Source organism: Branchiostoma floridae, chromosome 16, assembly GCF_000003815.2.
Source record: "Branchiostoma floridae strain S238N-H82 chromosome 16, Bfl_VNyyK, whole genome shotgun sequence".
In the NCBI taxonomy this organism is placed as follows: Eukaryota; Metazoa; Chordata; class Leptocardii; order Amphioxiformes; family Branchiostomatidae; genus Branchiostoma; species Branchiostoma floridae.
Window position 1 is genome coordinate 4,671,597 of NC_049994.1, and position 25,221 is coordinate 4,696,817.

Consider the following 25,221-nt stretch of genomic DNA (forward strand, 5'->3'; position numbering starts at 1 on the left):
ACAGTAGAGATCACGATCCAGTAGAATCGCCGATTCTCCTTGGAGAGATCGCGATCGGAGTTTCTCCTAGGAGAGATCCCGATCGCAAAAGTGACACAAGTAGGCTTGAGTGTAGTTGGTAATGAGTTAGTTCAGTTCAGTTCAATTCATCCTCATATTCATAAGAGGTGCCACTAATAATATCAGACCATGCATCTCTGTCTAGCATGGCAGTTAGCAGGTTGCGGTCCTTCAGTCCAACCTCACTCTCCAGTACATTCTTAAGTGTCAGGTTCGGTCGTCCCCTTCTTCTTTTCTCCTCGGGTTGCCAGAGGAGAACTTTGGACAGGCCATCTCCTCATGACGTGCTACATGGCCAGCAAGGGCCAGTCTTCTTTTCTGAATAGTTCTAGTGATCGGGGGAAGTCCATTGTACAGTTTTTTTGTTTCCTATGCGACTCTGCCAGGGTACATTTAGAGCAAAACGAAGCAGACGGGTGTAGTTACCATCCAGTTTCTTGGACAGAGACTTAGTTAGTGTCCATGAGTCTGAACCATAAATCAAAATAGCCTCTACACATGCTTTAAATACTTTCAGCTTTGTGGTGTTAGTAGGTTTGCATTAATACTAAATAAAATCATTGTTTATCAAAAGAATTATTGCTGTTTCCTACATCTTAGAATCATTCGAGTTTGATTCGGAGTTTCTCCTAGGAGAATCGACGATTCTACTGGATCGTGATCTCCACTGTGACATATACATTTTTTGCCAAGAGTGCACTGATGTGTAATGATGAACAGCGCCACCTTGTGGCTCATTTCATAAATGCATAAAAAAGTGCTTGGTGATGTGCTATAAATACTGTTTAGTGCATTCGTACATAATGGCAAATTGCTCTTAAAGTGTACACGTATAACAATGACGTAAATTGGAAATGCTATGTTATAATAGTGCCAAGTAACCAAAAATGAAAAGAAAACAAGCCGTATATTTGTATGTATAACGGTAATGTACAGGACTGTGGCTTATACAAGTAGAAAACCTGTGCTTGTGGCTAAAATTCCTTTGCTTTGGGAGAAAGCCTCTCAGTTATCACCCCCACCCCAGCTACTTTTGATGCACAAGAATGACTGTACAATATTTACATAAAAACTTGGATGCACCACAGTGCACATGCTCTTTTTGGTGCAAATCTTTCATATTGGCCTGTTCTGATAGTATTTGATATTACATGTAGAAACAGAAGCGTGAACTTTAGTCAGGCTTCAACAGCGTATTGTTGAACATATCACTCATCGTCTGGATCTCTGGCCTTCATGAGTCGCTTGACGTATTCCTCCGCCCAGTCTCGCAAGAGTTTCTGAAATGACACAGAGTTATGCTGATTTATCTATGAACCAATCACATTATGAGTCTGAAATTGAAATTTGGCCCACATTTACTGTTTCTGGCCCAGCGTCAAGCCAATTTTTTCCCTATACCATATAATTGCTCCGACACTGCTTGAAGGTTTCTAGTATACCTGAATGAAGGAATTTAACTATGATACTGTCTGGGATAAATTGCAACCCGCAGGGCAGTATTACTAGAGGCCTACCTCTGCATACTCCAAACTTTTCTTGACTTTGCTGTTGCTGTAGATCTGCCGCATTTCTTCATCCGAGAAGATAAAGCGCTGCAATTCCACTGGCACTGGCTAGGGGGAGAAAATGCACGGTCAACTGCATGCAGACTGTGCCCAGCCCAACACAATCAATTCTTGACTTTGCTGTTGCCCTCATCTCTTCATTCATGTGTAAATATACCACTGCAGTTCCATTGGGATATGCTAGGGGGCATGTTTAGACCATAAAAAACAGCTTCCATCAGTTTTGAAAAATGCACAGTTTTATTAGATCATGAAAAGTATACCCAAGGCTGTTCCTTCGCTGGCACTGACGCCCTCCGGACGAGATTTAGGAAGAGTGTGGCAAGCAGCTTCAAGTTCCTCTCCCCAACATCGTCCAACATCGTAGTGGATAGACCGTAGTCCAGTGGTTTCATCAGCAACTGAGGGAGGGAATTCAACAAGTGTAACATCTCAGCATCCAACCAACTAATTAACTAACTAACTTGCTGATTAACTAATCAATAAAAAGAAACAGTCAACCAATCATCCAATCAAAGAAACATCTAACTTTTCCTTTAAACCAACCAATGTGCAAGTAACAGACCAAGTTACTAATATGTAGAAGATATCTGCAGTACTCTTATAGTCCGTTAAGGGGCGCTCTTACCGTGGTTATGAGTCCCCTTGACAAGTACATGCCAATGACCAGCATGGCCGCTCTGCGTTTATTGACTCGAACTGTTCTATCAAGGGCGTCAAACTCCAGCTCAGCCTGTGAACGGGAAAAGTCAGGATCAAACATGAAATACAGATGAATAAATAAGACATTCAAAGCAAAAATAGACAAAGGAAATAGAGTATACTGTACCCTTTCGAGTTGCCAGAAATATCCTTTGGGGAACGTTTTCCTGTCTTGTACCAAATGGAAAATCGAAGCTTTCTTGTTGGTTCCTAGAACACCCTTGTCCGGCTGTTGAAAAGAATAAAAAATAGGCAAATGTGAGACAAAGCCCAGCATCCGGTTAAAATCCATCCAAAAAGTTTGGCGAAAAACTAGAGAATTGGTCTGATTTTTGGCGACGCCTCAGGAGCTAGCCTAATTATGATTACTGAAGATGGCCACCCTACCATGATCTCTGTGATGTTGTAGGTGAGATTTTCGATGATGTAGCAGATCTGTGGAATGGCTTGTCTGGAGTCAACAAACTCTACAACCGTGCCACGAGCATCCCGCTGCAACAAGAAAGCGTGTATTAAGTTAGACGTAATAATAAATCATCACTTGCTGTCAAACAAATTCAAAAGTGTACTGTATGTTTATTGTTTGCTCTTTTCACTGTGGCAAAGACATATCGTAAGGACACAAATCAAGAAAGAGAAATAAACTTGTTGCCCATGGGATCAAAGTTGAAAAATACAGTAAATAGTCTCCAGAGCAGAGCCAACAGAGCCAAATCTGTCTTTCTATTATTTACTTCTGAATCTCTCTGCATGTGCCTCATTATCCTTTACCTTAATCAAAACGTTTGATAGCTCTTTGTGGGACTATATATGTTTTACCTTTGTGTCTATGGTTCCATCCAAGACAGCCGTTCTCAAGATCTCGTTCACAGGGCCTTCCGGCTGGGGAAAAAGGTCAAAGAACGTGTTACGAAATATTTACATATAAAGAATACAAAGTCAATCAGATGATACGCAAATGAAGTTCCTTGAACGCAATGGGTTGGTACTTACATTGAGGTATATCCTATGCAATGCTGACACAGCTTCTTTTAGGTGAATACCAAACAGGAACTCTTCTTCTAATCTCTTCTCTCGATTCTGTTAAAAAGAGAAGCACGACATCATTAACATATATGGGCAGTGTGGATTTTCGTTTTGTGTTACGTCGCCAAATTGTGTGCTACGTTCTTCTTGAATAGCATAGTGTTCGTTTTACGTTGTTAAACTGGATGCTATGTTTTTCTGAAACGATGCTATGTTTTTCTGAAACGGTGGCATATATTTTACTTCGTTCGTTTCCTTTTTTGCGCTGGTATATTTTTCATGCATTGATTTAATACCAAAATGTTTAACTTTGATAGAAAACAAATCTAGATTTCCAACAGTTATTGTAATTAGCAATAAGAGACATATAATTTATGAAGATAAGTCAGCCTACCTTCTTCTGCTGCGCCTTAAGAAAAGCTACAAACCACGCGGCGTAGAAGATATGTCTTAGCTTCCGGAGGGCAGCTGAAGATGGAGGGAGGGGGGCAGTGAGGAAACACACATAGTTCTCATTGCGCATGCACAGCCAGGGCAGACTTCAGGCAGCGGTTTTTAATAGCAGGAAAAAGATGGAAGGAAAGGATAGATGGACGAGAAGACAGAAAGAAAAAGGAGAGAACGTTTTCCGACGAACCTTTTCTTCTTCTTCTTCTGAAAGAGAGACAGAGAAGGAAGAGGGGTGAGTAGGCGTGGTCAAGCCGCCCTGGCTGGGCATGGCAGCAGATCAATGTTTTATATCATTAATAGATATTGGTATTTTTCATCAACAAAAAATAATGAAAAGAAGAATAGTACAAAGTAGTAATATAAAAAAAAACAGCTTGCAAATTTCTAATAGTGATACTGAGTGTAGTATTTGGCAAAATAAAAAAGTTAACCCTTTCTACACAAAACAAATATTCAGTACAAAACACTACATGTACTATGATTTTGTTTTTGATAGCGTGGTGCACTTTGGCAAATATGAAAAAAAATATGTGTCGGTATTGCAGCGGCTCGAGGAATACTCAGATCTGTAGGAACTCTAGCCTTTAAAGGTCTATAAATGCTAAATTACGTGTAATATTAAATGGCGAGCAATGATGATGGACATGAAAACGAGATATCACAAACGGTGTGCAGTATCTTTAACGCAACAGAATGATATAGAAGAGGCTTATTATCAATGTACTATTATCAATTTATTTTCCACCTGTGCACATTCAATTCACAGATAAGACTACATAAATGTAAACTTACGAGGTCCGGGAAATGGTATTTTTCTCGCTGGAGGCTGTGGTGTGGGTGGCTTTGGTGCGGGCGTTTCTATAAATATAAAAAAAATATCATCCCACATCTTGTTTACTCAGATACATCAATGAAGTCTACATTGCTGAAGTTTAAACGTATTAACTAAGAACGCGTCAGAATTTGATACGTTTGACAGGGTTGCACAAGCTTCAATTGAAAGTAATATCGATCTAAAAGCTCAAAAAAGTAACGAGAATATTTAACATACATGTATACAACTGCAGTTACGGGTCATACTAGTGGTGTGTACCGGTACAAAATCGATTTGTTTCTTCTTGCACCGGTCCGAAAAAATTCGACCCTGAAAAATCAGTAGACCCGATATTTGACCGTTTAGAAAATGAACACATAATATCGACAGACGCGCACGCGTTTTGGTCCAAGAAAATAACAAGAGCTAAGTAGAGCAGAGTTTATATTCATTTCAACCAAGATTTTACAGTCAAACGTACAAAGGCAGTTAGCGTTGTTTACACGAAGACCTGATTTTTCGTATCGGTTCCCACCATATGAGGTTGTTCTGACAGGAATTTGATTGATAGCAGTTTCAACCGACCTTTAGTTTTTGGCGGTGTGGTGACGGTTCTTGGTCTCACAGGTGTGGGCTGACGTGGTGTCGGTGTAGGGGTCGGCGGCTTCTTACTGCGCTTTCTGACGGGTGTTCTAGTCTTAACTGAGTAAGAAAGACAGAAGTGATTATAAGTACTATTTAGTAAACACTCGGACAGTATGTTGATGGTGTACTATAGAAAGGAAAACCACGCATAAGCTGTCACAAACTCCGTGTTGAATCAGAAGGACACAAACCTGTGAAACAAATGATTTGTCAGTTTTCTAACTTGAATAGGGTAGAAGACGAAACCTACTTTAATTTAGATTGTATTTCATCTGAATATCATAAAAAAATTTTCCTCATTTTAAATCGATATCTAGCTCTGCCTAGTACTAAAATCAATTTCCTTCTTGTACAAACAAATCTACATCTACAATAATCGGTACCTCGAAGTACAATCATTAGTCCAAAACAAAACAAACTATTTCCAGTTGGTACTTTTTCGTCATGTTGACGATCTCCGAAGAAGAACAATTTTTTTTTCACATCAGGCAAAAGTTATTGAGCCCGCTAATGTCATCCATAAAATTTTTATGCTGTGGCTTTAGGAGAATTTTGGTCAACATCCTAGTCCAGATGATTCATTTTCCTATGTTATTAGAGATGTGCTGAATGATTTTCATTGTGATAGAGAATCCTGAACTCCTATTGGATGGATTTTCAAAGTGATTAAGAATCCTGAGCTCCTATTGGTCCGAATAGCTTGACTTATAGCAGCTCTTTGCTATCAAGCTTCTGACCAATGAAAAGGCTTCTCTGGAAGCTTCCATTGGTTTAGTCAGGCTATGTCTTCAACATGGCCTCACAACAAAGACAAAGTGCCCCGTCATCAAACTAACGCCTGCGTACATTCCTCCTTTTCGGTCAACCGATGGAGTAAGGTGAGAGTGGTTTGCTGAGAAAACATGCCTAAGACGATATGCTGCGTGGTTCTTTGTTCAGTTTGACACACACCGAAGTTCCGTTACTGCGTGCTTTACAAACAACCATGTCATTGGAGTGGATCTCCGTTAAAGGGTCAGTTAGGCCTCGGTATTTTGGCCAAGGAACGTTGCAGTCAGGACATGTACAGTTACTGTGCAAAATAACATCTGGTTTCGATGTTCGTGGCATTATATAGCTGAAAAGGGCAGATATGATATCGATATCACTGTGCTTATTTAAAGGCGACAGTTTTTAGTAGCACTAAAGCTTGTGTCCAAACATTTTCTGTCGGGTTATTTTTAGAAAAAATCACAACTTCACAAAGACCTCCCCTAGTAATGTTGTTTGCTTTGTGTAAAGGCTTGGCATTTTAGACCTAGATTTTAGAAAAACAAGATAAAAAATTAAACACACTGCCCTAACTGTTTTAGGTTTACGTACGTTCTTTGTTGCATGTATAAATAATAATTATAGAATTGTTATCAATTTGTTTTATCAAAAGTTGAATCTACGTAGTTTTAACCTAATATGGGTTTACATTTGTAAGAGTCACTTTTGAAACAAAAATTGAACCTAACATAACTGCATGCGAACCTTTTATCGTATAGAACCTAAGCTGTGTTGTCATTTGGTCTTTTCATTGTAATTCAAGCGTGACCGGCTTGATGTAAGTAGGCGGGCTCCTCTGTAGTCTTTCTATGGCACCTGTTAGTGAATGTTTTCTCATATGTCACACAATTTACTTTGTGTCAGTCTAAAGTTTACTTTGTCACTCTATACATGTCGGACCGTCCTCTCTACTGCCAAAGCAGTAAGAGAGGAGCGTTCCCATTGGTGATTGCAGTTGACAAGTATGTAAGAAGAGTTTCCATTGGTCAATTTTGTCCTGTCTCTGACGAAAAAGCCAAATATTTTGTATGTAAATAAAAAGAATTCATGCATGACAGGTTTTTAGTTGATGATTAATGAGAAACTAATTGAGTCGACACAAGGAAGCCACGCCCACAAAAACAGGTTGATGTGAATTATTCTTTAATACAAACAATTGTCTTTCATAGATATTTGTACACAAATCATTTTGCACATTTCCGACAAATACAACGTTTCAAAAGTTAAAAACTGTCTGAAAGAAAAATCGCTGCGGTAGACGCGTTCATATTCTGCAAACGGAATATTTGTCTAAATATGATCACCGCGTTCAGCGCTATGTACACGACGCCACCTCTCTATATGGTCTATTTACAAATGACAAAAGAGTCAAAGTCCTGATGGCCTACTCTACTTGGTCTACATGCCAGTCCATTGTCGAGTAATTTTGCAACAGAGTTTACTCGGGAATTTGAAGCCCTTAGTTTCTTTGCTCCAGGACAAAGCGGAACTGTTTGGTATGGTGAGGTAGTACAGGCCCGGATATTACGTCAGCGATCCGGATATTACGTCACGATCTTAATTGGGATTCTGGCCAGTGGATTTGATGCTTTCTACTCAACGATTCTAGTTGTCTCAGAAAAGTTCTTAGGGGCTTGCATGTGCTGTACATTCCAAGACTTTGACACAACAAGGGTAGATGACTAAAATATACAGTACTCTAAAACTTCAAAACGACGCCTAAATGTATGATTCCTCTATGTCGTATAACCTCCATCATAAAGACAAGCATTAAAGTAATGATTGTGCACCTTTCAACGAAACCCAAGGGAAAAACTATAGGGGTATGCATTACAAGGGCAGATAGTTTAACGACATTCTTGTACTAGATATATAATTTTAGAGATGGAGAAACCCAAGAAACCCACCCCTTTGGGTTTACTTTGACAGGTGCATAATCATAGTCAAGCGAAGCTGCTGTACGTCAAAGTGACGTCATCACCCGAATGCCTCGTCAGAATGCGTCGTCATAGTAGTCTGTAAATAATCATACAGCCATTATGGGTGAGAAATATTGACATTTCAAGCAAGCTGATAGTATATTAGATTGATATGATATATTTTGCTTCATTGCTATTTATAGTGGTAATAATCATTTCAATATTATCTTCATCACTAATTACGTCATCATCAATACATCAGTTACATGATCATCTGTCTATGTATGGCGATATGGAAATCATCAGTGTCTACGTCATTGCAGGCCTTTTAAGGAATCATTAACCATTTCCTTCAAATAATCCCGATCACAGATCCAACTGCACATGCGCAGGTCAAAGGTGAAGGTCCCAAAGTTGCAAACAATCCTTGTCTTGACTTAAAATCCTTTAAAATCTTCTTTTTCCTTGAAAATTTTGGCCCAACCTGGAGACTTTTTGGGATAGAAGGAACAGGTAAGGTCTAATCTTTCCCATTTTGGTCAAAATTTGCTCAGTTTAGCAGTTTAGGTGGCGCACGGAAGGATTTTAGTTGTTGCGTCATATTGGTGGTATCAGGAGAAAACTGAGGTCAAAGGTGAGGTTTCTGTCATAGAGCGGGGATTCCTCGGAGTTTGAGGTGGTTAACCCTCTGTTTTCTTTTAGTTTTTACAAAGATGACCCTTGTGGCTGTCTGGTGGAGAATTTTTCTTAAGATTGAAATTGGGGTTAGTACTTTTCTGAAGCCTTGTTTTAGTGTATTTTATAATGCTTTCCTATGGAGAGGTCCAACTGTAATGTCAGCCCTTTATGTCTGAGAGGTCTTCAACTTTGACCTGCATGCGCATACGCAGTTGGATCTATGAACGAGCTTATAAGGTGGTTCGTAGTAAGCGTTTTCCTGCCATGGCATCCTCCCTGCATCTTATCATGACATATGCATTGATACTGTTCCGGAGACATTCTGGGATGATGATAAAAACTTATAAAGTGAAATCAACGTTTTTTTTTCACCCAGTCTTACCTGTGGGTTGTTGGTAGTCGGGACCAACCGTTTGTGTTGCGCTTGGAGGCGGGGGTGGAGGGATGTTTCGGTATATCCTTCTCCTGGAGATAGAGAAAATATTATAATGAGAATCAAAATCATCGACAACATACGGGGGCTATGGGGGCGTTGTGTGTGTACTACAGTTTAACATATATGTCGCTGTAAAATACATTGTATCTATTTGGGCATTGCTTACCATGGTAGGTTCTCTATAGGATTCTCTGAACAGATATGGTCATACAGACAGCTACAAGAACATAGACGGTGGGCGCCATAGACTTCTTGCAACTTATGATCCACTGCTCACTGACTCACGTGTTCTATCCGCATAACGTGGCGTCACGGCAGCAGTGGGTTATTCATTCCTTGACAAAGAATGGTGCTTTTCAGTCGAAAATTTGGGTGAGTCCAATTTTTGTGTTAGATATTACAGTTAAACTATTTCGAGAAGAGCTACAAGAAATGTTAACACAAAGGTTTCACTCACGGCTGTAGCGGCGGGAGTTGTGTGATGTGACTGACGACAGGCTGTGGTTGCGGCGCTGCCTGGTACTGCACCGCCGGCTGCTGCACGGAGGAGTAGTGATGATGATGATGTACGGATGGGGGACGCTTACCTCCCCCTCCCGGGGCCTGGACCACTACCGGCGCCGGCGGTTCTTGCATCACCTGTGACAGAGTTATTCGTTAGTCAATATCAAACGTAATCCTGATATATGTATTTATGGATTGAAATATAACAAGGAAACACATCCCTTACTATTGGTTACAAACTGTAGTCATATTGCTAGTGTATGTTGTTATTAGCAGAGATTTTAAAGGCTCGAATAAGGAGAATCACGATTCCAAGTTTACATGCGCAGCGAGATGAATTGTGGGTAAAGTGTCAAAGGTGAATGTCCCTAACTTGTAAACAGCTCTCGTCTTGACCATTATCTCGATTTGGTAACAACGTGCAGACGTTTTTTGTTTATGTCGAATGGGCCTTTACCTTTGACATATCACCCACAATGCATTTCGCTACAAATGCGTACTTAGAATCGTGAACTATCGTATTGTACTGGCATTTGTAGCTGTGGAATGTCACATGCGATGTTGTACCCACCTGCACCGGCATGGACACCTGCTGCGGCTGCTGCAGCCCCGGCTGCTTCATGGGCAGGTGTTGGAACATCATCTGCTGCATGACGATCTGGTGCATCTGTGCGTTCTGCATCATCATCATGTCTACCATGTCTGTAATTTACACAAATTTAAAAAAAAAGTTAAAGTTTGCCCATGCATCTACAGACGCGTAGGGTGGCGCCCATCCCCACTTCGAAGCCCTTGGGCCACACATGTGCAAGCCACTACAGCAGGGGGCTGGTCCGCTGGTAGTGATGTGTGTTTAACTTCCATACTCTTCCTCATTAGTGCTGAGTGCTAAGCAGAGAAAGCAGCATGTACCATTTTTAGAGTCTTTGGTATGACTCGGCCGGGGATCGAACTCACGACCTACCGAATGCAAGGCGAACACTCTACCCACTAGGCCATTGCACCGGTCAACACAAATTTTGCTCTTAGAATTCCGACGGTTAGACTCAAATTGTCAAGCAAAATAGATGAATTCGCTGCTGATGTCATCTTCCCACTTCCGAGACATCAGTGAAGCGAATCGTACATCTGAAGAAGGTCGACGTCTTTGACCGAGAATTTTTAGTGAGTTCCTTTCTTTGTGTTGTAACAAAGTATAAACTTTACAACAACTGGATTCTAACACAGATGAGCTTTTATTCGAATAAAATAGATCGTATTGAACTCTCGGGCGTTGATAGTCAAAAGTCAACGTTATAGAATTCTAGAAAGCCCAAATGTCAAAATACATGTACATGTAAATGTCTTACTCACAAAATAGATGACTTCATTTGCAATACATGCATGCTACACAAAATCTTAGGGTGTTGCATTTTTTATGTTATTGACAAAAATTGAACACAAATATTAGTAAAAACTTGTCACCTAATTTCAATGTATTCTATGTTACTCAAAGTTAATGTTTTATTATGTTACAATGATCTATAAAATAAAAGCTCACCATTCCTATTCAAGAATGCAGAATTCCTGGTCTCCGGCGGTCCCGGCGGATAGACGTTGTGAATGAGCGGGTTCTGTGGTGGGATCTGGTTGACTATCGGCTGTGGCGGTACTTGGTTCACTATTGGCTGCGGCATCTGGTTTACGATGGGCTGTACCACTGGTTGAGGAGGGGGTGGAGGTGGTGGAGGAGGGACCTGTGACGTTATTTGATGCTCCACTATCTGTCTATGCGGCATCGGATCGTGACGGTATACCTAGGTGAAAAACAATGTTCGAACTTTTAGGAAATGTTAAGATAAAAGTCTATGCAACACAGCCACGTCCACCGGAACGTACTGCGCCTGTGCGAACCCCTGGTGGTTTGGGGGCTTGGTTTTGGTCAACGTTCGCATTGAAATCCCGCTTGTTGCACAATATATATTAGAGACATGGTTTTCATGTAAAACGTACACGGGATTTCACCCTTATATACGCACGTACTTTTTAAATGCGGCCCTTTAGTAAACCGGGGGTTTAGCAAGGTTTAGCATGTCTATACTTTTCGCGCAGGCGCAGTACGTTCCGGTGACGTGCTTATGCAACGCCATGTAATTTAACACCACGTGATGTCTTCTACCTTATCAGTAACCATGGTGACAGCCATCTGTTACAGGTCATTGACCTTATTTCTTTGGAGAAGAAGAGGAGAAAATGTAGTAAAAACAATATGTTTCCCTTCCATGAAGGTACACATAATAAAAGTGAAGATATTTTTTGACACGATCAGGACATCTGATACGATTCAATAGATCGGACGGACTTTCTATGCCGTTGATGCTTGCTTGTTTGTTTGTTTGTTTGTTTGTTTGTTTGTTTGTTTACTCACCTGTATGTCAGGCAGAGACCGGGCAGTTCGGATGGGCGTTAGTAGTCTCCTATGTCTGTGACCCCCATATGACCTTGGCCGGTACATAGGAGACGGTGATCTAGGTTCGTTCAATTTTTCGTCCTGCAAAAAAATAAAATAAAAATGACATGATTATGGAGAGGGGGGGTGTCCTTCCAGATTTTTTATGAGATGACATTTACCGAATGCACCAGACATTAATTTAGTACTAAATTCAGAACACATAACTATTACAACTAGCATTTTATGGTTAAAAAGGTTGCATTATCAGATCGGTATACCTATCTGTATACGGATAGAAAGTAGAGTAAGAACGAAAACAACAGTATTGTCGCAAGGCTATGGGATTACCTTTGCTTTTATTCGCAATGAAAATTGTTAATAATATGGCCATATTGCCTGAAGGTTTGTAAATAATTTACGGTACTATGCCAACGAAAGACGTCTGTGTTACACAATTTATTCCGAAGGCCTACGTCACATTTTCAAACCAGGGCCCAGCTGGGCAGCTTTCGGGAACGAAAAATATGATATAAAAGACACCAAAATACACAAGACGAAAAGAGAATGGTCGTGGGAATCATTTGTGTATATTTCTACGTATGCCTTTCTATTTTTCGTTTCCACAAACCTCCCGTCCGTTTGGAAGTGTGACGTAATCCTAACGGTGGCTTATTGTGTAGTAAGCAACACTATGTAATAAAGACTGACCCTTAATCTGTTGAGTAGGTCCTGTCGCCTCTCTAGAGCTCGCTGCAAGGCGTCGGGCGAGTTACTGGGGTCGACTTGAGTCGCTGGAGGAAGAATCAACACAGATCAACCTCAAATCATGAAAAGAGTATATAAATTTAAAAACAATCTTAAGCTGACTATGCCACTTGAATACTGCCAACAACTACAAGCAAATATGTTAACAGGAAGCCGAAATCAGAAAGATTGAAGAAATGCGTTCGAGCGAGTGAAAGGCAAAAATAGCTTAAATTTCATGTTTGAAGCAGTCACGTAATGCGACATACCGAGCGAAACTTAAACTTAACGCTTGCGATGAACATGGATCAGCGCATCGATTGTACACAGATAGCCTGTAAATCTGACCTTATAAAATGTCCCACTTCAAGCCAAAGTCGTCAGGATACACAGATACGCAAAGTTATACGTTGACGTATCTGTATCTGTATCTGTATCTATATAGCCGGTATAACCGCCGTTCGGCGTAACACACCAGCTTCGCAGGCACACGGCGCGGCAGCAGCTGGTTATATTACACCGAACGACTCGTTACCCCTAACTTTTGCACATTTATCTGCAAGCGTTCTTTAAAACTACCCAGAGAAGATGCCCCTACTGTACTTGGTGATAACAAATTCCACTCTACGGTATTTCTGGGAAAGTACGAATTTTGAACACATCAATCCTAGGTTGGTAACTCTGGTATTTGAAGGCATGACTGTTTCTTGTCCTTTTTTGAGCTGGTATTAGATACTTATCAGTTGGTACGTCCACCAGTGTGTATAATAGTATCAAGTAACAAATTTTCCAATGGCATGGAAATCATATCTATGCACATTCCACAGTTGTTCTGCATGTACTTTACCAGTAATCTGCCATTAAAAAAGAGATGACTCGATATTTGCGGTATGAGCAAGACCCACACTCAATGAACTTGAGCGTCCTTAGCGTCTACACTTAAGAACTTACCGAGGAAACAGGGGAAGTCGGACAAACTTAAGATGGTTACAGGGGGAAGCATCCAATCGTCACATCTTGCCCTGTCAGGGCGCAACCTGATCCTTACAGAAAGACACTTTAAGAAAGAGATTTTGGTACTTCTACGGATGTCTATTCAACTCAAGACTCCGCAAACAAGACTTGTTACCGCCACGACAACTCCGGGCATTGTTGTCAGTCCGGTCCAAACTGGACTTGTTTTGTGTACCGATCAACTGTAGAGAGTAGTAGCGGCCATAGTTACCGTAACCAGGGGGCCACAATGTAAGTAGTTTGTACCATGGGGTCATGTAAACAAGAATGAAACAGTTGTTTATTCTTTTACTATGTCCTCGATATACGCCGCTTTTGACGACCACAACCTCTAAAGGAATCCAGAAGAAAAGGGTCTTAATTAATTGACGGTTTCAACATTAAGACTCAAGAGGGTTTTGTGGTTGTGAACCCAAGGAAACCGACCTGGGTTTTGGAATGGTGACAGAAACATTCCAGAGTGTCTGTAATTAAACAGCATCATTTACCATTACTGTCACGCCGGCACCCTAAAAGGTTTGACGAATGGAACATTAATGACTTAACCTTGGTACCAAAACAAGTACATCAACGCCTGCAGAGATTTGTGGCGCTGAAAAACTTTTGTGGCGCCTTTGTAGCCCCTTTTCTATAAGATTTAAACTCATTGGCATTGTTCAGATTTTTGTTTCAACGACCAAATGTTTGGTATTGTATCGTTCGTTTTGTGGTAAAAACTATGATCCGGTCAAAAACGACATCACACAAATGACCTAAAACACAAAGCGATAAAAAAAAGTTAAAGGTATGCACAAGATACGGATGAAAAATTCTCAAACGATTTTTCTTGAAAGAAAAAGATAAGAATTTGCTTGTTGAGGACCACACATTTGTCTTCGCTTGCTGTGCGGGTCACGTGATGTTGGTTACCCGGGCAACCGACCTCTCCTTAACCCCCCTCCCACCTACTTACGGCGCCATCCCATTGGCAAATATTAGACGTTTCATACTGGCAATAACTAAGGTACTCAGCATAACTGATTAATGTCGTTGTGATAACCTAGGGCTATAGATCTCAATAGGGTGGGTTATATGTTTGTGTGGTCGTCTGATGGGGGGGGGGGAGGTGCCCAGAGCTAGAGCTATCGGTAGAGAGCGTTCAACGTTAGTCTCTCTGGCCGAATAAGGTGACTTTGGCCAAGTTTAAGGAATAAAAGCCTAGTAGGAGTTAATTAACCTAGGAGTGTTGGCTAGCCATAAGTCGCAAACTGTGCTCCTCTGGCGTGTTTTCTGTCTTATTTGGTCAATTTTTACTATTTTTCCAGCGACCTGTGGAGCCTGATAGAGGCGAGTTCAACGTACAGGCACTTTTTTTAAGTACAGTATAAAATCGCTTTATGATCTAAAAATAGTCAGAGAGTCTTTTTCATCAGGAGGATAAAGGATGAAAGAGTGAAAATGTGATGTAAAATTCTTTCAAAAAATTGATAAATCATAATCTATAGGAAAGCAATATGTGTATACTTGTTAGTATAAACTTTATGTAAGAACAATTTAAATCCTTTAAACTACGTTGTAACTAGCATAAGCCTTACTGTAATACCCAATAATCCTATTACTCTAACAATTCCCTTTCACAAAGTAGTCCTAAAAAGGGTATGAACAAAATCATTTGTCCAGAGCATCCTAAGTAGCATAGTAGCCATTGACGGAAGTCAATGGTGTATGGAAACGTTTACTGACCCCAATTAGTCACACATCTCTACAAACAGTGATGCCCATAGTTACTAGATTTGTTTGCATGGTCTGTGATCCAAGCCACCATCTACACAAACCGTAACAAAATGACCACTACTCTAACAGTCACCAAAAGTAGAAAATTGTTGATATTTTACCTGTTGAAGGTGCGTTTTCTCTCTCGTTCTCAAGTTTCTGAAAGAGAAAATAACAGCAATCATTATCATGTCGTCACTCGTTCTTTTAGGCACTCGGTTACAGTGTAAAAACCGTCTGCATTGACTGATTGTCAAATGCATTTGTGAAATCTACAACCACATTACTAGTGCGAATGCAATACTGTATGTAAACCAATGAAACAAAGTCTGTAAGGAGAAGTCGAGACATTCGTTCCATATCTGATCTAATATTTACTATAACAACAAAGATAATCCTGAACCTAAACCCGACCAAATGAATATTTCCTGATTGCCACATCTAATTTGTTGTCCCTTTTTCGCAACCGTGACAACGTTCTAGCAAAACCGCTTCATAAGCACGTACAAGTCAATAACGACGCTTAGAAAAGAACAGAGCACCTACGAAACTGGCCCCGATAATTAAAAGTTCACCTTAGCAACCACTTGATCAACCCTTAAAGATAAGATTATTCCCTCAACATTATGACATACACAAGCTATTAGCATAAGTCTTTCTGAACGGTAACTAATGAAGACAAAGTAGTTCGAAATGTAGTGTGGCATGCTATACGTACACCCGAGGATTTGCTTAAACCTTGACAAAACAGTAGGAGTAATTCGGACGGGTGAAATTCAAAGACATCTGGGAGGTGCGGTCGGTCTTGTTGACAGGCCTAACCCTCTGGTTTTAAGCACAAAAGTCAACTTGAAAACACAAGCGTGACAAACCATGTTTTAAGGTCCTGTCGGCTTCATTGAAGTAAAAAGAGGCCATTAACACTGCTAGTGTAGCCGGTTAAAGAAGGTGGGGCATCATGCTAACTATCGGCCCCTGACAGTCTTTACACGGGTGAAGGTCATAGGAGAAATCTTCCCATTAAAAACATTTTAACGAAAGTATAACATAACATAACATACGTAAAGACAGAATGAAAGAATAAGCTAACCCTTCCCTTTTCACCACATCCGGTATTACAATCATGAAGCACTTTCTCGAGAAAACGAAGCATAAGACAAAAACAGTTACCAAGTTTCGTCCAAGGAGGAGAGACACTCTGTCGACCCAAGACATTCATCGAATATGGGATGACTTCAGCTAAGTCTTGAGATTCTACTGATTTTCAGCTGACCATTCAGATAGCAGATGCGCAAGCAAATATCTTAAAGGATCTACTTTCTACAGCGTGTTCTTTAGAATAACTGCTTTTCTACGCATTCGTTGGAAAAACAGTTGGCAAGCAAATCGATAGATTCAACATAAACATGGTTGTTAAGCAAAGTGACCATTTGTCAGTCGCTATGGATACCGTTACCAATAACAACAGCAGTCTCCTCAAATCGAACATCCGGGACATCTTGCTCTCACAAGTCGAACATCCGGGACATCAAATCTTCCTATCATCAGAAGATGGCGATTATAATAACCCAAACCACATAAAGACATCATCAATGAGAAAACCTGTCGACTGAAATAATCTAATTTCTTAACTTGGGGGGCGTTATGTAAAAATGGGACGGTCACCACTACCGGACCTGGTCACGGGATGCTAAGAAAACATAACCTGTAGTGGGGAAGGGCAGCAAACTTTGCAACAAGCCGGTAAACACATCATTAAAACACATTAGAGAAGACAACATTAGCAGATAACAGGTACATACATACGTTACAGGCGCGGCGAAGAACAGACTGTTTAGCTGGTCGTCATTTATCGAGACAACATGTCTAACTTATGACAGAGCTCCAAATGGATTCACATTTTTAGCTGTTCACTCGATGTCGTAAACGACAACAGTATGCCGTCTAAGTCACGTACAAGTACACAAAATGACATAGTTTTGATGTTGTACAGTGTTCACTGTATGACGTGGGAGTTATGGTAAATTAAAATTGAAAAGGAAAATTTCTGCTTTGCGTTATGCATGGCTGCCTCTTCCTGTTTTTCTAGTAGTAGTATTCTGTCAGTGGTTGCTTTTGATGGTGTATCCAATGTTGGTAAAGCAATAGAGTTTACAGAATTATGCTTTTAGTAGCTCCAAACAACGCACAGCAGCAGACATTGTTACGGTAGTGCCAGTACAATATCAAAGGGTCTTTACTGAATGCAATGTGTTTCTTTCGATTCTGAATCTAATGCGTATCTTTCAATGTTTGACAAAATGGAAGGGAGATAAGAACAAAATCTGTTTCGAATTTTATGTGTATTCTACAATAATTATTGCAGCGCGTAAGGCTATATTTTTAAACTGCAATAACCAATTTATCTAATTCACCAGCGTAAAAAAAAGGAATTATCATTGACCATATCAAGGAACCTCCTTGAACATATCAACTCATCCATGTTTCCTAATATACCGTTGTTAGCACAGGAAATACGTGTTTCAAACATACCGTATCGTGTGTACATGCGCCATATTTTAAAGGTCAAAATACTTTTGACCACAAGCTGTCAACGGCAGAGCTATTTCGAGTCATTCTCTACAAAGTACATAGTTCTTGTTCTATAAATGTAATGTCCAATACATCTATCAATTGTTCTCCAGCTGAGTCAAGTGCGCGCCAAGTAACATACCAATTCAACAATCCAGCTTCATTGATATTAATCAGAAGGAAACTTGTCATAAGGTCATGACGTCATAGCGACATCCGGGACAGATATAGACTACCGCAGAGGTCATTGGGATGTTGATTTGCATAAAGATCATGATTTCTTTTCTATGGTCTCATACCTAGTATATACCTTAAGGCCATTCACACACAGTCCTTTGCAAAAACGAAAAAATATTGTTATATATATTACTGACACAGCCTACTGTAATCAAGATAATGTTATCATAGCGTAAAAGAATGTATAGTTTTAGCTACAGTACATTTAATAATTAGGCTACAGGTAGTTCTTTAAAATTGTTGGATATGAGAAATAGTTTATAAATGCCATGTTTGTACAAGTTTTCATAGATTTTTTCCATACAATTTGTTACGCAATAGATTTCTCCCTGTGTTTCTGTATATAAGGCCACAGCAAGTATTCTTTTATGGATGGCATCCTATGTATGCAGGCTCCGAAAATAAGATAAAAGGTATAAAAAACAAGATGGCTAAATTTTCAAAATAGACACGTGCACCATAAACGTTGTAACACGAATTGTGACAAAACAACATATCACATTTTCTCATTTCATTGATTACTTTCTCGTCATGCTGACCGTCTCTGAAGAAGAAGAAAAATCTTGCTTTTTTTTTTTACTGAAATCAGACGAAAATTTATGAGCGCGAGGATGCCATCCTTAAAATTTACTTGCTGTGGCGTTATCATAACACGTGCCACACACCAGTGGTGGTCTAGTCCCTGGTACACTAGGCCAAACGCGCGTCGTTCGTCACCATGGTTACGCGTCTAAAGTCCGCCAGAACACCTGGTTCCTGAGATATGGCCTTCCCGTTGCCATAGAGACAGCGATTAATGACCATTATATTGCCACTAATGAAATAACAAATTGGTCGGGAGACTGAACCAAAAATAGACGAAGATTAAGTCGAAACCCTAATGACTTCCAGTGTTTGTTGACCCACTGCTAGGTGACCGTAGTCTGACAACGCATTTCTCTCATATTCTTCCAACAGATGTGAGATATATGGGATTATGATTTATCATAAAGATCATAAAAACACTTAATAACTGACCAGTTGATACGTCGATGACGGTTATTAGACATCAAAATGCAGTGACACTGACGAAAGACACCGGATGGTTGTCTGAAACGTCTGACCGTTTCCAAAATCATATCCAGTTGCTTGAGTAATTGGTTTTTGCATATTGGTGTGACCAGTTTAGTGGCCGCTAAAGCAAACGAGAAACACCGTACTGCTATCTCAACATTCCATCTTTTTCTGATACTGAAGATATATAATGTATACGTTGGTAGGAGTATTTTATCATTTGTCACTGTATTATTAAGGTGGGGCTTTCAGAATTTCTAATTATACGATATCTACTAAGAGACTATCAACAACTAGCAAGTAACTTGTGCGAGTGCACCATTGATTAGGAGTTGATATAGCTCCCACCAGGTCTTTCTAGGGGGTACGGGGATCGAAAAATCAGGAAATTGGCCAGGGGAGTCAGTCCACGCTAAGGTTCATGTTTCCTCTCCGGCTGCGCGGCCGACCAACTCCTCGAGCTCTCGTAGCAAAATTTTCCTGGCAAATTAATCTCCCTATATTAGCCAGTGTAGTTAGTCTAGTAGAGAGTAGAGTTACTACACCCCATAAGCTGTTATGGCGAGATATCAAAATTTCATTTTCAGGAAAATCACGGCAAACAAACTGATTTATAGGGCCTTGCTACGGTCGTCGTTTGGTCGCAGACTAAGGTCATTGTTACGATTATCGTATATGTGTCGTAAAGTATTCAGCTATGTTGTGATGGAAAATGCTGTCATAAATCCTTGTCGGAAGTCGGTTCTGTCACAGCCAATTTGCAAATATTACGACATCAGAATTGCACGACGACCAACGACGAATGTCAAATGCCTTTGTGAAATCTACGACCACAGTACTAGTGCGAACTCTGAAATGTACATCAATGAAATAAAAGTCCGTAGAATCGTAGTGATGATATGAGGCGATACAGAGCAAGTACTTTATTCTTTATTATTTCTCCGTCCACTTCTTTCCTCTACATCTAAATCCCATTTTCAACATTTTTCAATTTATTTCACATCAACAAAGGATTTGTGAAGCTGACAGCGGTGGAACCTATAAATGAAATATATTTAGTTGGTAATCATAATTAATCGCTTGTTTTCGTTATCTTTTGAGAGTTTCTTTGGTCTTTTGAAGCCGCCATTCACTGAACAGTTGGTCAGATCGTAACCATGGAGACGGGTGTACCTCTGACCCTTACGTGACCCCATCTGCCCGTACCCACCCACACAAAACACCTGGTCCGTCAATGTGGTAAGACCAGCTAAACATTCTAACTGCTTGACGATATCGACATCCAGGAGGAATGAGGCGAAATATTACACAGTGGAGTTGGAAGATGTATTCTTTTTTAAAATTTGTATATACAAAATACCTCGGAAAACTTTTTCCGGCTATTTCTTTCTACTCAATGCGTGATTTTGACTCCCGACTTTCAAGCCAAAAATTGCATGCTTTCAGTAACACACACGAAAATGAAAGTTGGTGTTGTTTTTACATAAAAAAAATTATTTTAGGTTTAAAACGCGTTTTATGGTGCTTTTGTAGATGATAGTAGGGTATACATCTTTCGCTCAAATCTCGTGATTTAGGTCTGATAACGTTAACGCTGTATCTACACACCATCGCAAAACCATCGTCACCACTACTGTTATACAACTGACATATACGAGTCATGCAAGTACCGGGGGCATGTAAGTAACGTTAACACTTTATCAAAATATAACACGAAGAAAATTTAACTCAACTACTCTATAATTGAAACACAACGAAGGCCATGCTTTTTTCTTCTTTCAAAAACCTGTGTTCCTGCTCAGTAAATCATACAACTTTCGAGGAACATTGTATGATTGCTGTCAATGATTTTGCTGACTTAAAAGTTATCAGTTGTATTGCAGATGAAACGTTCGTAGGTGTAACGTTATTTGCTCAACCCCATGCAAAAATCTTCAGAAAGAAGTCAACCACCATATGCCTATGCAATTTTGTTACTCCTTTGTATATGATACATGTGAGATGTCATACTGTTGACCCACAGATTACATAGCAAAACTAATTGTCTATGGAGACCTCCTGTTTGACCTTGAGAAACGTGTGAGAGTTTCAATCGCACCTGGTTATATTTGCATAGTCTAAAACATATATTTGTTCCGGAAAAACTGTTAAGAAACTTGACATTGACTTCTGCACAGCAAGGAACCCTTTGAAGAGATATTTCATTTTCACTGGGGGATGTGACACCTGCGTTACACCAAATACCTGTTATTCAGTGTCCATGGACAGAAATTTGACATGGCAAGAAACGCGTGCAACACCGTATAACATGACCTAACAAATGGCCCACCACAAGCGTTTCATCGAGCGTGAAAAATTTTCCTGTCATGTCACATGTGCCCGCCTACAGGTTAGGGTAACGCTAGTTCACCTTTATCCACAGGGTAACCTATATTCGTTGTATTAAGGGATATCAACTGGACGGACGATGGTTTCAAGTTGTAATACGTTCAAAGTATTGTAGTTTGAAGCACCGACTGTCGACGTTTTATCCCTAGACCCTAAATACCATTTCCGAAGGCAACGTATATAGGTTACCCCACTGATAAAGGTGAACTAGCGTTGATACTTCCATTCGGAACCAAGTGAAAAATTGGCATGTTTTTTTTTTCAAAATGGCGGCCATGTTACCTTAAGTACAGGTTTCTCTCGGCCAACTGAAGCAAATTTGTTTAGTAGGCTAAAACCCATATTTCAAACGTGATTGTTTCAGAAATCATAAAATCTATTTTGGTCATGTCAAGCCTACAGTTTTCTTTTCTAAACCTCTCATGAAATATGCCACATAACGACCGCTCCATTTTTACAAATAAATATAAACACACCGACATAAATTCATAAATCACAGAGTTAATGTTGTACATAAGAGACCCCCCCTTTACCTATTAAAGCGATAAAAACGTCAACCCATTAATACACAAGGACTTTGGCCGTCGACAATGACAACAGAACAGGTAGTTCCAAGACACAAAACACTCTCTAAAACTGAATGGGGATTTGGCCCTTGAATTGACCAGTAAAGATGCAATTACGTTGGCATAATGAGGTTTGAACGAGTTAATTCTTTCAAAGTTTGTTCCTAGACTATAGGAAACTGTAACTTTTAATGTAATAACGTTAGGATCATGGTAATAAGTAAGCAAAGTTACTAGTATGCAATGTCACGTATACCTTGGAAACAGGCTTTCTAATTACTATGCATGCCTTCTATGGTAATTGGGAAATGTTTATAGAAATTCAAGTGTATATCTTTGCCTCCTTAGTTTTATATGTCTTAAGGAACCTATAGGAAACTGTAACTTTTAATGTAACGTTAGGTTCATGATAACAAGTAAGAAAAGTTACTAGAATGCAATGTCACCAATACCTTGGCAACAGTCTTTCTAATTACTATGCCTGCCTTCTATGGCAATTGGGAAATGTTTATAGAAATCCAAGTGTATATCTTTGCCTCTTTAGTTTTACATGTCTTACGGATTAAATAGTGACCATTGTCCAACTTCAGTGGGGGGCCTAGGGGGTCAAAAGTTATCGTGCAATTACTGTGTTGCCTACCAGAAACATTTGACTGGCCTGGTCCGCATGATGTCGAGTAAATAGTCAATTTCGAGTATCATTGTTCTACAGGAGGAAACAATGTATTTAGGGTTTGAAGTAGTCGGGATATCTAGACGGAATCTGGTATGGAACTAGGCTCTATGTAATAGTATATCGTTGTTCAGGGATTCACTACAACAGTCTATCCGTTTAACAAACAAATGGTTGCACTCGAAGACCTTCCTAACAAACAAACTGTAGGGAGAACAAATACTATGAGAAACTTTATAATCACTGAAACAACACCTGCATCTTCCAATTACTAGAATAGGTATATATATGTACTGTTGATTGTCGCCGAATGTGTGTCAGACATGTGATTTTACGCTCATTAGTTCCTAGAGGGGTGACTCAAGTGACAATTGTCACGTATAATAATACCACCCCTCGGCGTTACACAACTTCACAGTGTAGCTTAGGAATTTCGTGCTATCCTTCAAAGAACACAGACTTCCAACGCTGTCTATCTGTAAGATATCTTGTAAACGTTTAAGGGACAGCAGCAAAATAAAGACGGTCTTGTTCGTTAAAGATTAACGCTTCTAGCGGTACAGTCGACTGGGTGGGGTAGTGCTTAGCAACAGACGATACAAGCTATCGGTGAAACAACGTCCGATCAAAAACATGGGAAGTGTATGAGATAACTCTTTTGTATCACTTTGTATAATATCTTAGTTGATTGCAGTGAGTTATGCAGACAGTTTTTCACTTTCCTTGTATGAAATTTCACTTGTATTTGTTCTTATTTTCATGTGAGGTCCATGTACTCAGCGTAAATCCTATAGGGCCTCTATCTGTTTCCTTTTTGTAAAAGATTCACTTAAAGGTATGGAGACCAAAATTCCCCTACACACGGGAAAAGGATAAGTCTGAGATTCATGGACTGAATTTTAGTCAAGAAACAGCGTCAGCAAATTTAGTTAAATTTCATGGGTGACTGGGGACCGGTAGAAACGAATATCCACTTGAATCCACTGGATTGATCATACACAACAAAACAGTATTCATCTTCTACGTATACCTTTAGATGTACAGTTGATATAACGTTAGTTTCTAGAACATTCTACGGCATCTTACAAAGGCATTTTGTACAATTTAGAATGGACAAAACCCCCACAAGAGGCAGATTAAGGAGGCCTCACTTAACGGGTCTTTCAGCACAGATTGCACCTTCTACACGTTTTTATAGTACAAGCTTAAGGACACTACAAGGTATCATGTTACAGATGATACTTCTATTTTAGAAGTAGAACTTTCCAAAGACTGGGTCTAAAGCCACATACACGTTGTTTGACAATCAAAGACTGTGTGGTCTCTATTGTAAAACGCAGTTACTTATCCTTCTTAATCTTGTTAAGCACGCCTTACTTCCCATCCCCTTTTGTTGTCGAGACGAGGTCGAAACCTTCTCGGGTGTCACCGAGATTTTCTGAGGAACAAGAAGAGTGAAAGTTACGTACCCTCTGCATTAACTTGAGTCGGAGTTTGGTCATCTGATCTGTGAGATTTCTTGTGTCTGTAGCCGCCATTATGGCCGTCTGTGCCGTACCCGTAACACACCTGTTCTGCCTAGCAGCGTTACCTGTGCCCAGGTGTTTTGGACCGTAACCTGTGAACGTTTATTTGAAGAGGGCGTGACGTCATCGCTGGGCAGTGCCATCGTGGTCGCTCAGGCAAGGCCCCATAGCGAATAGGAAACCTGGGCAGTCATCATCATCCTGAATGACTACTAGTTTCGTCAGAAGCATATGTGTGTGTGTGTGTCTGTGTGTGTGTCTTTCCGTTTGTGTGTGTGTTAGAGTGTGTGAGAGCATTATAACACAAGAGAGACCGAAATTTTTAGGAGGAATACAATTTCTCTAAAATCACTCAACCAATCAATCAACCATCGTTGTAAAACAAAAATGTTTCTCAGTGACTCTCGCAAGTGGCTGCAGCGGGGTCCTACTCTTCATGCAGAGGTTAGGCTCCGGCTCCGGTCGTTTTTATCGGGCTTTCTTTTTTGTATTGTTTTTCGAAGTCCGCCTAGGTTTTGACAATACAAAATATAATACAATACAAAATAGAAAGCCCCATAAAAACGGCTAAAAAAACGTTTAAAAAAAACAGCCCGAGCTTAACCTGAGTGCTTGGAGAGTACAGTAGGTACTAGGGCTGGGTATCGGTACAGT

The 25,221-nt window shown here is 40.1% G+C and overlaps 1 protein-coding gene across 6 annotated transcripts; it reads right to left on the minus strand.

The window, feature by feature from the left end:
• Window positions 1–735: 735 nt before the first annotated feature.
• On the minus strand, window positions 736–24,665 carry LOC118403727 (pollen-specific leucine-rich repeat extensin-like protein 3). Of its 6 annotated transcripts, none has more exons than XM_035802521.1 (19): window positions 24,511–24,665; window positions 15,676–15,712; window positions 12,752–12,834; window positions 12,020–12,142; window positions 11,153–11,408; window positions 10,184–10,314; window positions 9,566–9,747; window positions 9,055–9,137; window positions 5,206–5,322; window positions 4,599–4,664; window positions 3,751–3,824; window positions 3,324–3,410; window positions 3,150–3,212; window positions 2,718–2,822; window positions 2,458–2,559; window positions 2,257–2,361; window positions 1,892–2,029; window positions 1,578–1,676; window positions 736–1,340 (listed from the first exon to the last, which is right to left on the minus strand). In XM_035802521.1, the coding sequence occupies exons 1-19, from the start codon at window positions 24,577–24,579 to the stop codon at window positions 1,269–1,271; spliced, it is 1,992 nt and encodes a 663-aa protein (XP_035658414.1). In that variant the 5' UTR covers window positions 24,580–24,665; the 3' UTR covers window positions 736–1,268. The 6 variants fall into 6 exon arrangements, with proteins under 6 accessions (XP_035658414.1, XP_035658417.1, XP_035658419.1 ...); XM_035802524.1 differs by lacking the exon at window positions 3,751–3,824 and adding an exon at window positions 3,994–4,010; XM_035802526.1 differs by lacking the exon at window positions 24,511–24,665 and adding an exon at window positions 17,360–17,494.
• Between the last annotated feature and the right edge of the window lie 556 nt (window positions 24,666–25,221).